General features: G+C 43.9%; 2 protein-coding genes across 3 annotated transcripts in view; one reads left to right on the top strand and one right to left on the bottom strand.

Annotated features, from left to right (window-relative positions):
* LOC124343144 (peroxisome biogenesis factor 1-like) overlaps positions 1–14,649 on the bottom strand; it is a 95,274-nt gene that overhangs the window by 13,459 nt on the left and 67,166 nt on the right. The gene's annotated exons all lie outside the window — the stretch shown is intronic.
* Positions 12,160–14,458, top strand: LOC124343274 (transcription factor Sox-21-like). The gene is made up of 2 exons (XM_046796544.1): positions 12,160–12,654; positions 12,748–14,458. The coding sequence occupies exons 1-2, from the start codon at positions 12,351–12,353 to the stop codon at positions 13,635–13,637; spliced, it is 1,194 nt and encodes a 397-aa protein (XP_046652500.1). The 5' UTR covers positions 12,160–12,350; the 3' UTR covers positions 13,638–14,458.

Raw genomic sequence — 14,649 nt, 5'->3', positions numbered from 1 at the left:
AGAGTTAGTTAAACCTAGTTTTGCCTTATGTTAAAGAACGCGGTCGCTAATTATACATCTATATTGATCGTGTATCTTTCCGGCGCAATATCATATTTTTGGCTCGTCCGCGATTTACTTTTCCACCTTATTTCTTATTACAAAATTCGTTTTACGTACGCCGGCGGGACACAAGACGGTCGACCGGTAGTACCCAATACTGCGGATGCACAAAATTTGACGACGTTTGATTATCATTTTTAGGTTAACATTTCAGTGGTCATGATCGCCAAAGAATAAACAGAAAAGTAGGGATAGAAACCCAAAACTTTTTTGGGGATAGAAAAGTTGGGTTTTGTGTGGAATTCGACTGTAAAGTATACAACAAGAGAAGAAGCAAATCTCGAAAGCAAGTGATACGGAAGAAGAAAAAGAAGAAAAGTCCTTTTTTTCTATTCTTTATCATTCTCTTCAACGATCGAAATCTCCCCGGGGTAAGACCAGTTTCTAAAAAAGCGTTCACAGACGAGAGAACCAGGATATACGCAAATGTTGGCGCCCACGAGTGTATTATATTCACGGAGTGAAATGTATTCTATAAAAGAAGAAAAGAAAAAAAACGCCAGAGCTCGGCACCGCGGTCGCTCATTGCTTTGCCAATGCAAATAAAAGTCGTCGCTCTCCGTCCGAGTCAACACCATTCCGCCGGGATTGATTAAACAGAGTGCTCTATGCATGCACAGATAAACGGTCGAACGTGCTTACGTGAACTGTTGCCGAGCTGCGCCAGACTCATTTGCTGGCCGGAGTTGCACAATAAAAAGAGAAGAGCTAGTCTTTCGAGACCCATAAACTTCAACTTCAACTATACGGGGAAAATAGTTGCATGTGTCGACTTTATTCTCAGTACACACATATCCCCAACAAGGAGGGAATGTGTCAGTTGTCAAAATCGATTGAGTTGGAAAATGACATTCACTTGAGTCACGATCTGATTTTCTTTTTGAGTTTTCCAAATCGCTTTCGATTCGAAATGAAATTCGACCCTCAAAATGTAACGACGATTTTGTCCGCATATGCCGCAAACACAATCGTGACTGCTGGAGCTGAACGACGACGACTACTACCACCAGAACCTTTTTTGACAAAACACTTTCGAGATTTAAGATGCAAAAGATCAAAGTTCGCCTGGCGCCTTATCCAGGTGGTAGAGAGAGAGAGAGAGTGTGTCGCCCAATTGGCCGAAATGGGACGAACAAGAAAACGGCCATCATAGCTCAATGATTCATAAAGGCAATAGAGACTAACACTGGGAGATTCCTCCGCTGTGTGAATGGGCTTAGATATATTTCCTTTTTTTAAAACCGATAGTTCATGTGTGCCTATTGTTGCCAGAATGTCGAGCGCCAGGTCGCCAGTGTCAGAGGTAATAACGCGGCCGCGTCGTTACGTTCGTTAGGAGTCGAAGGAACAAGGCGATGCCTGGATGAAAAAAAAAAAGGAGCGGCGATTGTCGTGTGTTCCCACGCCACATGCACGCGCATATATGATGAGTCCATACAACACAGACACACACAGACAGCACCTGGCCGGCGGTGTCTCTTCTCTAACCAAGGCATATCCAGCAGCAGTCAGGAGCAGCAGCAGCTAACCTTTTGTGTTGTCTTGCAACTGTGTCCAGTGCTGGCGCTGTGACGGTGGTGGTGGCTGGTTGGTCGGTTGTGTTTCGAGACGTGTTGGTTCTCCCGGCTGGATGAGCGATTCAAACTGTTTTTATTTCATTTTTCCTGCCTCTTTTCAATAACAAGCTGATTCAGTGGCATTGTATACACCCCCCCCCCCCTCTCTCTTCTTTTTCCAACCCTCTTACAATATAGCTCCTGCTGCTGCTGGAGGAACTATCTTTTATTCCCCCCTCCCCTTTTTCTCTCTCTCTCTCTCTCTCTCTCAATATGGATGAAGCAACTCTTTTTCTTCCTGTCTGATATTTATAATAAACATAAATATATGACGCGTCTTCTTTCTTTCTTCTTCTTTTGAGGGCTCTCTCTCTCTGTGTACGTATACACACGGGATATATAGTGATGCCTAGTGTTGGTGGATCTCTTTCGGCCATTGGAGCTCCTTTCAGGAGGTCTTGTACTCTGCACAATGTAGACACACACACACACACACAAACAGAATGTCTATAGCTCTAGCCCCTTACACTTCTCTTGTATATTTCCTGATGTGAATAATATGGCGGTGGCGTCAGGTGTCACTTGCAGAGATTTCGGTCCTCTTTTCTCTGCATTTATAACATACACATAGCAGTTATAATGGCCCTCTCTTTCCCTGTATGTGCTCGGCGTAATGTGTGTCGTCCCTATGTATGACTTTCTATAGCCCTCCCATTTCTCCCTTCTTCTTCTTCGGCTTTTTTTTTTACAACATCCAATCAGATTACACTGTCACACGTAACTAGTTATAAAAAAAAACTCGGCTCTTCAGCCTTCGCAACGTTCACAAAAGTCTCAACATTTTTTTTCAAACGGGCGATGACTGCCGGCGATGGCTAGTTTCAATTTCGACTGGCTGTTTGGCTGATGATGATAACAAGTGCTGCTGCTGCTGCTACTCTATAACGCCAACAGCCCATTTTTTTTTTGTCGGCCTCTTGCATTCAATGTTGTCAACAGACAAGAGAAGCTGATGGCGCTTCATTCACGCCGTCATTTCCAAATACTGTTCACACGGTTATGATCCTAATGACATAGCTGAGGGGGGAAAGTATGGAGCCTCTTATTGTGCGCATTCACATAACTCAATCAATATGCAGATATTGCCTGCGCATGGATAGACCAGTCCGTGACAAATCCGTGAAAATAACAGGCGATTCACGGCGCCAAATGCCTCATTTTTATGCAACGGCAAAATTCAACACAAAAGTCCCTCCCCCTCTTATACGAAAATTCCTCGTCTCTTCGAGTGTTCTCATATATGTGTCGTCGGCTGTGTAATCGGCCCATGACGAGCGAAATATATTGAATATTCCCGTTGATTGATAACAAACGATCTGTCGCTTGTCTTTTCCCAAGCATTTAAAAAAAAAAAAAGATCTTTTCCCTCCAAGAGGTCGTCAGAGTCGTCTGCATAATGAATGACTTTTTAGCCATGGTCCCATAATAATACACGTCACACACGATCGACATGATTAAAGAGAAACACAAAATATCGCCTAAATATTCCGAAATTTGTTTTGATCCCTGGCGATCGGGGTCCAAACAAACATCTACGGCGATGGAAAATATAAGAAATTGAATCTCGCGCCACCATAACGTGATGGTGAAAGATCAAATAAATAACACGATAAAAAAAAATGGAGACGTGAAGGGTGGAAGGGGGGGGGGGAAATGCGGACAAAAGATCCGCAACAACAGCCTGATGTTATTCCACGATGATGTGTATAATCTTCTAGAGAGAGAGGAAGACGGCGTGCGGGATCGGGAGCAGAAAAAAAAAAGAAAGAAGCAAAGCAAGCAAAGCAGACGGGACTTTCTTTTCTCTTTCCAGCTCTTTTTGCTTATTGTGCTCGGCACTCGCTATTCTCTGGGCACTATCGTCGCACCGGACAAAAGATGAAAGTTGGCCGTGTTTTTCCAGCTATATAGTGACTCTCTCTCTCTTTGCCAACAAACAACAACAGCGTCCATATGTGATAGATGTACCGGTGCTAGAGCTGCTTTTCGTTTCTGTATAATTAATTGTCGAACGCCGGTCGTAATTGATACTTGCGCCCGTCACGGATCGAAAAGGAGGGGCAGAGAGGAGGGGGAGGGAAAATAAAACCCTCCCGATGTCCGTCCCTGTATACTTGCCGCTCTTGTTGTGATTTATGGACTTTATATAAGCTGTACAGATATATTTGTGTTTTGTATTTATAAAGTATAGTATATAGGAGAGAGAGAAAGAAGCTTTTGGAGCTGCTGCTGCTGCCACGGCATAATGTTTGATGGAAAAATGAGTCGGGTTCTTATATATATACACACACTTTCTTTTGTCCCGCGCTCCCAGTGATGTATTGTCTGATGATCACGATCACGGCTCGCGTCTTCTCTTTTTCTACACGATGAAACTCGATAGAATATCCACAAGTAAATATCTATGACGGGACGGGGGAAAAAAAAATAAAATTCTGAGTCAAGTTCTATTCATCTTCTTTTTTTTTTTCGTGATTTTGTGGACGAGAAAAAGGAGATGGCCAGCATCAAGAAAAGGGATCACATCGAACGATGCGATGGACTGCCGTTTCCTTCCGAAACTCGTTAGCCACTTGACACAAACGCACGCAGAGCCGACGTCCTCTGCGCTATCAGGCTATAACTTAACCGTTATCTTTGGCGAGAGAATAGAAGAGAGAGACGGCAAGTAGATGTATATAATAATGCTTGATCAATGTCTACAGTTTCATGCCGACGGCGGCGGCAGCAGGGTCCTCTCTTTTCAGTCAAACGGAAACGATGGCCAACCAAATTAATGATGTTTGGTCGACCGAAAAAAAAGGAGGGAAAGAAAAATTCGGAGATTGAATCGTGGGAGTCGTAAGAGTCGCCCGTCCACATTTTGGAAAATTTCATTTCCAGGAAAGAAAAAAAAGAAGAAGCTCGACGTCATTTACCTTAATTTATGCGAATAAAACAGGCAGATGTAAAAACGTGTACAGCAGCGGTGTAGACGTTTTGAACGATTCGAAAGCCTCGGCCAAATTCAACGATCAAAACAGGACGCAAAACACATGGCGCTGGTTGGGCCGGCAGCTCCCACGTTCCACAAATCTCGGACAGAGAAGAGGAGACGAAGAAGGAGCAGGAGCAAGCATTGTATAGCAGAAGAATGAAGAATAACAAGAGAGTATAAGGCTGCTAGACTGTGAGGTAAAAATAAGTCAAATCTCATCCAACGCCGCCCAGTCATAGTTCGGTGAAATACTCGTGCGGCGAGGGAGGAGGACGAATTTAAAGATTGCCTGGCACGACGCCGACGATAAGATTATTACATTATGTATATTCCACCCGTCTTATGGTTCAAAAACGGCGCACCGAACAATCGAGCCTCCGCTGCACACAATCGCAAATAATAAGGGAAAATGCAAGATGGTGATGCATCGACGTGTACACCGTCGGTGCTTGCACACAGGGACTTATTATACGTGTTTGGTCTTTTCCTTTTTTTCAAAAGGATATAAAGACGACGGAGTCTTTTCTCTCTTTGTTCACCAATTCACGGAAAAAAACGGGCATTTCTGGAAAACGACGGGCCAATCGTGTGGGATTGGTGGCGTTATCTAGAGAAAACCTTAATCCATCACACACCCACAGGGGCCAACGCAGCACAGATGGAAGCGGAGAGATGATGTTGATTTTCATTTCTCTTTTGACTCTGCAGTGTTGGGAATAGTCCGGTGACTTTGAACAATGCCTCTGGTCTCCTCTTTATGTACTACCCTTTTATTACATGAGCATATGGACACTTCTTCGGCTTTTGGCTTTTAAGAGACTTGACTCTGATGGCCGCAAACACACTAGCCAAATGACTATATTGAATGATTCGAATGAAGAGTGATAAGACACCGAAAGCTGATTTACTGAGAAATCGCACAAAAGAGCCTTTCTTCTTCATACAGTTGTATAAGATCCTGCTCATCCTCTTTTCCCTCATCATCTTTTTCTGATGCCGAGGAAGTTTTCTTTTCCAGACGATGGAGTTATGTTTATTTGTGTACTATATATACAACATAAAATAGCTACAGAATAATACTATGTGTGCATTCTTCGTTCCCTTTTATCAGGATTTTCGACTGCCGAGGGAAATTTAAAAAAAATCACAAAATACAATAAAAGAAAACGAAGAAGAAAAAAAGAAATGTCGGTGGGAAGAATGGAGGCCAGCAAATTTAATCAGAAATGGAATAAAGAGTTGAATAGAAAGAGAGCCATCCTATAAGCTACATGTCCCTTCTGAAAATAAAAAAATATATATATATATCAAAATGAAGAAATCCAGAGAGGATTCTATTGAAGGCAGAGAGCAGGAGCACAACTTGACAACAAAAAATGAATAATATAAAGATACAGATGGCTCTCTGCTGCTGCTGCTGCTGCTGCTGCTGCTGCTGTGTTCGTATGGAATCAGAGATATAATAATAATAATAATACGAAATATACTTTGATTTCAAAGGAGAGAATAACAGAGAAACCCATTCTTCCGTTTTGAGGAACGAACAGGAGCAGGAGTAGCAGCAGCAGCAGCCCCCAACAACAACAAACATCCGATGAAATGGAGAGAGATGAGTGCAATGTTGTATAGAGTCGACGGAGAAAATAGAACAACCTTTTAGGAGGGGGAGAAGCCTATAGGATGTGGAGAACCTTGTTGGCGCGCCTCAACACCTCTTCATCAATAAGGACATCATCTTTCAATATGTTGCCGTTAGTATAACGTTGAATGGAGACTCGACAGAATAAGAGTTCACGTCAAACCCTTTTCGTCGTCGATTGATGGCCTATGAGAGGCTCTTATCAGTGACGTGGGAAACGAGTTACATCATTCAACGCTGATAGCGTTTATTCTACAAATGAATTGCATCAGGGCCTTACGTATTATGTCAAGTGGCAACTTCAAAGTCCATTTAACAGATTCAATAATTTGGGGTTGCACAAAAGTGGGTTTCCTCTCTCTCTCTATTGCGATAGAGGGGAAAAAAGGGTTAAACTGCGGTTGATTGTGTTAAATGGAACCCCTTCACGGGGGCAACCGCATTGGCTCTCGCCACGGGGGATCTAACAACGCAATTGAACGGAATAAAACGGGAGAAATCGGATACAATTAGCGCATCTTATTAGGTTTAATTTGGCGCGATTTTGCTGAATCATTTGAACAGACCCCCACAGATCTAATTTCCTTACTGGTGTAGATCTGCGCATTGGGGGCTCAAGTTTTTTCGGCTATTATCAACCCCCCAACACTATAGAAATGCTCAGCGAGGGCAGAAGAAAACACGCTCAAATTGGAGACACTCCATGATGTGTACAAACATTGTTGTCTCATAGACGCGCAATGACACGGGGGAAAAATAAGCATCCATTGTAGAGCAGAGCCTATAGAATAAGCGTGCGAGTCACCCTGTCGAAGATCGAATGATCCATCATTCGATGGCAGTAACACACACACAAGAGTTGTGTACAGTAAATGGTTCATCATTTTCGTCTGGTGCCATCAACAAAAGGAAGGAAAAAAAAAGATGGGGCGCAACATTTACCGATGTTGCGTATATATACGTACATAAAAAAGCAGTGAATCTCATCATCTCTCTTTCTCTTTCTTTCCCCCCTGTTTTTTTGTGAGCGAGGGAGGATGAGGAGCATTATTTGGTTGCTTCCCCAACAGTTTGCTGATATTATGACAACTTGAATGGCTCTAATGTGCTCCATTGAATAGGGCACCCGAAAATCCCGGACCCCCTCTCTCGGAAGACACCCCCCCCCCCTCAACCATATCTTTTTTTTTCACTTTTTTATTCTACGGCAGCAGTATACTATAAACTTTTGTTTGGTCGAGCCGAGAGAATTTCTCGTATAATATTCATCGCGAGACCGGGGAATAAAAATGGAAGAGGCCGGAAACACAGTAGTGTTGTCAGAGTGGTTCTTTGTCGCGTCACTTAGCTCGCCGTCGTTCATCACTCAAGTACGTACCGCACATTATTAAACACACACACACACACAAGAAAAACCAAAACTACTGGGCGCAAAACAAGTATTATAACACAACACGAAGAGGCCTATATAGATACAGCATATGCGGGCCAAGTGTATCATTACTTTGAAAATCTTTTTCCCATCCGCTATTCCGGAGCTCTATCCTGAATTTTTTGGCATCTTTTTTCTTCTCTTTTTTTTTCTGGCCATTGAAAAAAAAAAGGTTCAGATTCAACAATAAGAGATAAAAATAAAAAAAAAGACGAGAGAGATAGAAATGGAGAGAGTTCAAGCAGTGCATATCCAACGTAAGATCCCAAGACTTGGGCGTCGGGCCAACCTCCTCCAGCCCTCCTTAATGTTGTTTTCCCATTCGCATTGCGCTTGAATGGCGCGCATCAGCGGCCTCTTAGATGCATCCTCCCACTCAACGACTGGATAAACAAACCACTAGAAAAGCAGTTCAGACAGGACTTGTAAGGAAAAAAAGAGAGGAGGAAGAAGAAGAAGAAGAAGAAGAAAAGTTTTTCATTCCACTTCACAAAAATACTGAGCATTAGAATGGGAAATGATAAAAAAAAAACGAACAGTGAATAGAAAAGAGACCAAATAAATAATAATAAAAAAAGGAAAACTCTTCTTAATGGAAACAATTCAATAAATGCTACACAATATTCCCTTATAGCATTTCCGCGCTGTACACATTGAAGCTTATATAGATATTTGTTATTATTTGCTACTACAAATACAATAACATAAACCTCACCAGTGGCTTTTTTTTTCTTTCTAGTTTAGTAGCACAAATAAATACTGCTGCGCAGTTGAAAAGGCTGCTGCTGCTGCTGTACATATTTTTCTCGAAGGAAATAGAAACGGGAAGAATAAGCGACGAGGAAAAGTCTAGATATACATCCCGGTGCGGCTTCCCCAGTTGGCGATACACTCGTCTTTCATCCCTTTTGACACATTGTAGGAATTTCTATATATCCATTCCATGGGATTATGGCCAGCAACACCCATCGCCTATACACTAACTAAATAGCCTGGGCATTTTCCAATTGAACGCGACACGGCATAACGAAACGAGGTCTATAACAAAGTGGGTAGCCCAGCTCAAACGCCTTGTATCCACTGAACAAAAAAGAAAAAAAGAAAACGATGGATATTGGAGGTGCTGATATTTATGGCTCGAAATTTTCTATAGGATCAGCAACTGCGTACGACGTGTAAAAATATTTAAAAAAGGGAAGGCTTGTTAGTGCCGCTACACTGAGTATCTATGTCTAATGTGTTCCAGCACAGCAGCAGCAGCAGCGGTGGCGGTTCTTAAACACAATCACAAAAACATCAAGAGCTCAATAGGTAGAAAGTTTGCCCGAGAAAGAAAAAAAAAAGAGAGCCTTAACAAATGATTTCAATTGATATTGTTAAAAAAAAATAAAATAAATCGAACAATTCGTGCTGCTGCTGTTGGCAAAGCCAAAAACGACTCGTCTGTGGCCAAAAATGCGAAGGTCTCGAGAGCAGGGTCCTTCAGAAGGAAAAATCGTTCGATAGTTCCCCAACACCTCTTTTATATTGTGCCCAATTCACACAAGTGCGTCCACTTTATGTAATATGAAAAGCTGCTTTGTGGACATCGGCGCTGGCGCTGCAACAGATGCCCATATTTAGCATTCACCTTTTTCTCGAGTTGGGAAAAAAAAGAGGTTGTCTGTTTGAAAATCAATGCCATCTCTATGGGGCTTGAAAGTGTCGTCGTGTCCCCATTCTTCACGCTTACACACAGTTACGTCAAGCGGGCTTACCCAATCGGTTAACGGGCGTCCCTCTTCTCTCTCCACAAGTACAAACAGGGTCCAACGACGCATCTGGACAGGGGCGTCCTTTTTTCGAGCGTCGAATCGAATCACAGCAATAATAATACAAGTACACAAGAGTATCATAAATGTCTAATAGTCGTTAATTCCCTCTTCAAAATCGCTGGCGCCCCGCCTCCGGCGCTCCAAAAATGCAAGAGAGAAGAGAGCTTCAAAATCGATTATCATCTGATTTTACAGTGAAATATGGCGCCAATATCACGCCATCTCCGTCCTATGTGACGGTCTCTTTCCCCACTCGAGCCCAGCATGGCAGAGCCGTGACCGAACCGATTCTATACATAACCATCGGTTTCGGTCGAAACTTGTGTTAGCTCCCGTGTTATAAGCAAGGCAGCCGCCTACATGCAGCAGCAGCAGCAGCCACAGCAGTTGACACAGGACAAACAGAATCACAATAGGGAGCAGCCATCGGATCTATATGGGATGAGGGGGTTGTAGAAGTGGGGGTGGTGGCACGGTTATTCTGGTTTTAGCTGACTGCTGCTGAGCTTTACACACACACACACACACACAAGATCGGAAATTGTTTCGATTGTACACGACCCGCCCACATGTATATAGCCTCTAGAGTAGACTGAATCGAATGATGGCGGGACCGGGGGTGGTGGTGGGGAGGGGGGAGAAGGGTGACACAAACGCTTTCCCATCAAGAGGGCGAGCAAAACAAACCGCATCAACACAACAACAACAACAACAACAACACGCTAGTGCCATCAATTCGGGAAAAACCCATCAATTTCCAACAATCGACGACCAAGTGGGTTTTGGCGTCTCTTGGGCGGACTTCAACTATTCTCAGACGCTGTGATGGTGTCCCCCCTCCAAAGGCGTTCAACTCCTTCACGCCGACACACTTCAGCCTCCCCCCCTCTTCTCTCTTTAGCCTAGTCCATCCTCTTATTCGAATCATAATTATATGGACGCCCACAAATAAAAGCCATGCGGACTAGATCTCTCATCACCGCATCGGGAATACCAGACACAAACAACCGAGTCTCATTAATTAAACATGATTCGGGGCGGGCGGATGCTGTTCCATCAAAACAGGCGCTTTCGGCAGCACCTTGGAAGACTATATAATAATAGATAATTTGAATGACATCAACATTCGCGACGCCATCAAAGAGAGAGGGAGAGATGTGCGTAGCCGGTCGTTTATTGGATGAATATTGTTGGACTAGAGAAAAGCGGCTGGCCGCTGGCTCTATTCAAAAGATCGAATGCAAAAAGCGGAAAAAAGGGGTGTTGTTGTTGCCTGTTGTTGAGTCGTCCATACATACGGTAAACATCTCTTCGCGCACAGGGCCCAAACCAACAACAACCGCAGCCGTTCCAAGAAGAAGAAGAGGGCGGTGGTTGACAAGCGTGTGCACAGAGAGAGAGAGAGAGAGAGAGAGAGAGTCTCCCAATTCAACAGCATCAACCCCTGCCGTCATTTCATACGTGTATTACTAGAATACCCCTTCTATAGCCTTCAACGTCGGTTGATAAATGCTTTATCCGGCCGATGGTGACACGGACACACACTGGTACTGTATACAACATGCGTGTGGCAAATAACAAGGGCGCCTATACATATATATAGATGCACACAGAATATTTGAAGGGGGGAAGAAAATCTATTCTCGTGTATCGCCCACTCTCTTTGGTGCGCTGTTAAAAACCTCAGGAGCCAAAGCAACTGGCATGATGGGGCGCGTGTGGTTGTTGGTGTCTATAAAGATTTCAATGATGCTCGGACGAGTGGACGGCCAGCGACGCCAGAGTCTCTCGTCTCTCGTTATACAAGGGAATAAAGGATTACAACCACACGTGCGATGAGTGTATGCACACTGGAGATGACACATGTATTTACTATTGTGCAGCCGAGAAAAAGAAGAAAAAGAAGAAGAAGAAGTTGTTCACTAACAGAAGTCTGAGAGAAATATCTTCATGAGAATTCTCAAAATTTTTATTATTAACCAAAAACGACTTGTTTAAATTCAGATAAAAGTTAACTCGATTGTTATAACAAGAGAAGGAAGGAAGGAAAAAACTAAAAAAAAAAAAAAAAAGTTTAAGTGGTTTTATTATTCGCTTCCGGAACGTCAAAGAAACGGAGACATTATGTACATGTACACCACCGCAACACAAAACACCTTTTTTCCTATTTCTTTTTTCTTTTCTTTTCCGTCCCTAAGCTCTTTTTAATTTGTTCTCCAGCTATTTTTTGTTATTCTCTTCTATGGAGATCCAAGAGAGTCGAAATAAGTATCCATCCGAAGAAACTTGGCGCAGTGACGAACAAGAGCCGGAAAGCGGAATAGAAAAGAAAAACATTCGATTCATCCTCGGTGGTGTTTCAGTTGTTGGCCAAACGAAAAGAGACTCCGGCAGCAGAGAACAATTGGTCGGAAGTATTGTTGTAGCTCCACCCATCTCCTATTCATTTGGTCAACCAGACGGGCCAATGGGCGCCCTCTTCGTCGGCCAATGTGCCTGCCCACTCACGGCGGGTGGGCTTCCTTCCCATCCTCCCTCCCTTTTCATCCGTCCCCTCTTTAGGCGGCCAGCCCCTCCATCCAACACCAAAATGGTGTGCAGCTGCCGTGTGAAACCTCAGTCGCAGTCCAACTCTCGCCGCTGAAAGAAGCTCGTACGACTGAAAAACCCCTCAAAGTCCTTAGCGCCAGAAAGAGAAAAAAGAAAAGAAGATCGATTGCCTATCTCATTTAACTCCCGTCGAAAAAAAAAGTGAATTCATTGATCGAAGATGATGGACATGTCATCAGTTATGCAGTCTTCACCTGGCCTACTGATGGCTCACCACCACCAACAGCAGCAACAGCATCACCACCATCAGCAGCAGCAGCAAGCTGTTGCCATGAGCATGATGCAGCAACAAATGTCGCCCGGAAATGGCAAGAGTCCCGGCGGAAGCGGCGGCCTCTCCGGTGTCCTCTCCGATCACATCAAGCGACCCATGAACGCCTTCATGGTCTGGTCGCGTCTGCAGCGCCGCAAAATCGCCCAGGACAATCCCAAAATGCACAACTCGGAAATTTCTAAACGACTCGGTAAGTTCAAACCAACAAATCTATTCACCTAAACAATTTGAAATTTCTTTTGAACACTTTAATCATTTCTAAAATGTCTGTAATTCTCTAAAGGTGCCGAATGGAAATTGTTGAACGAAGACGAAAAGCGGCCGTTCATCGACGAGGCCAAACGTCTGCGAGCTTTGCACATGAAGGAACACCCGGACTACAAGTACCGACCCCGTCGCAAGCCCAAGCCTAGCATGGCCAACAAAACAGCGGCCTACTCTTTCCCCATGCCCTACTCGATTGGCAGCATGAACCCGCACCATCACGCGGCCGCTGCCGGGCTCGATCCTCTCTCCTGGCTCTCAGCCGCCCAGCACGCCGTCCAGGCCGCCAGCGTCAACTCCACTCTGTCGTCGACCACAACGACGACCAACAGCATGAGCGCCGCCAACTCTTCGTCGTCTTCTTCATCATCGTCGGCTTCGTCGGTGACTCCTTCGCTCGACTTGGACAAGAGTCGCCTCTTCGGCTTCCCTTCGCCGTACGGATCTCACCAGCATCACTACTACGGCATGGCCGGACTCCCGGGAATGCCAGGACTCGCTGGACTCGCCGGCCTGCCCAATCTCAACGGCAACAGCAACGGACACCGAATGTCACCAGACAGCAATTCGCCCGTCAGCCGAATGGACGGATTCGCCATGAAAGGCTCTCCGTCGCCCGTCACATCGACGTCAAGCGGCAACGGAAGCAGCAATGGAAGCAACAACGGATGCGTAGTCAGTACGTCGGCCGGAATTCCGCAACATCATCAGCAACAACAGCAATCGCCGGCCGCACTCTATTCGTCTCTGATGTACACCAAAGCTAGCGCCGCAGCCGCCGCTTCGTATCACCAGGCCGCTCAGGCCGCTGCTGCCGCCGCCGGAATGCAATATCCCGTCGCTCCGGCCGGCTATCCATCGCTGGATCAACTCGCTGGGCTTCGAAGACCCGTACCCGTTCTCTACTAATCCATCTTTACAATTTTATTTAAAAAAAAACACACACACACTCACAAAAATTTCGCTTCTTTGAAATTAGCTTGGAGAACCAAAAAAAATTGAAATGTGTTTTTTATCTTTATAAGGATTTTTCTGAAGATGCGATTTAGAGAGAGAGACAACCCGGTGATTCGAATTTTTTTCTATCTACTGCCGCATTCATTCAAAGAAAGTAAAAATATTTTCTTCTTCTTTTTCTCCTAAAAAAGGACAAAAAAAACAAACAAAACAAAAAAAAGTGTGTAAAATCTTTGTCTGTATTCTTCTTCTCTTTGGCTGCTTTCTCGAGTCCCCCTTTTCGTGTTTCTCTCTCTCTCTCTCTCTCCTAAAAGAACTTACACATTTGGTATTCTAACGCGCCGTTATATGATCTTTGAAGAGCAACATAACACGAAAAGAAAAGATATTTCGGCGCCGTTACATTTTTCTTTTTAGTGCGTATGCTATGTCATAGGCGCTCGCCGTATATAGTGTCTCTGTGTGTGCGACTGTTGAGTAGTGAACGCGCGTGTGTGTGTATGCATGAAAGGAGTTTATTTGTTGCTTTGACTGTCGTTTTTTTCTTTAATTTTCGGTTTCTCTAAAAAACAAAAGCAAAAAAAAAAAAATTACATTCGCAGTTCAAAAAATCTTTTGATTTTGTGCGTATCTTAAACATTTCTCATTATCACGATAGAAATACCCCCCTATATTCTACATGTTTCCCTGATTGTCAACTAAATAATGTACATACCGTGTGTCTGTGTGTTCATATAATTACAACGAGTTCTTTATAAACGGAAAAAAAAACCCAAACAAAATTCTTGAAATTTTTTCGTTTTCTATTCAGTAGAATAATCAAGACATCCACAGGGCGTGATGCGCCTCTTATTTGTAAAGAGTAAAAAGGTGTCAGGTGTGTGATATTAGAAGAAAGAGGTAAGAAAAGTCTCAATGAAGTTGGGACCATTTTGAAATCGAGCCCAGCCGTATCCTTTTTTTT

The sequence above is a fragment of the Daphnia pulicaria genome, chromosome 6, assembly GCF_021234035.1.
Source record: "Daphnia pulicaria isolate SC F1-1A chromosome 6, SC_F0-13Bv2, whole genome shotgun sequence".
NCBI classification, from domain to species: Eukaryota; Metazoa; Arthropoda; class Branchiopoda; order Diplostraca; family Daphniidae; genus Daphnia; species Daphnia pulicaria.
Note: the sequence above shows the minus strand (reverse complement) of the source record. Positions and strands in the feature narration are given on the sequence as shown.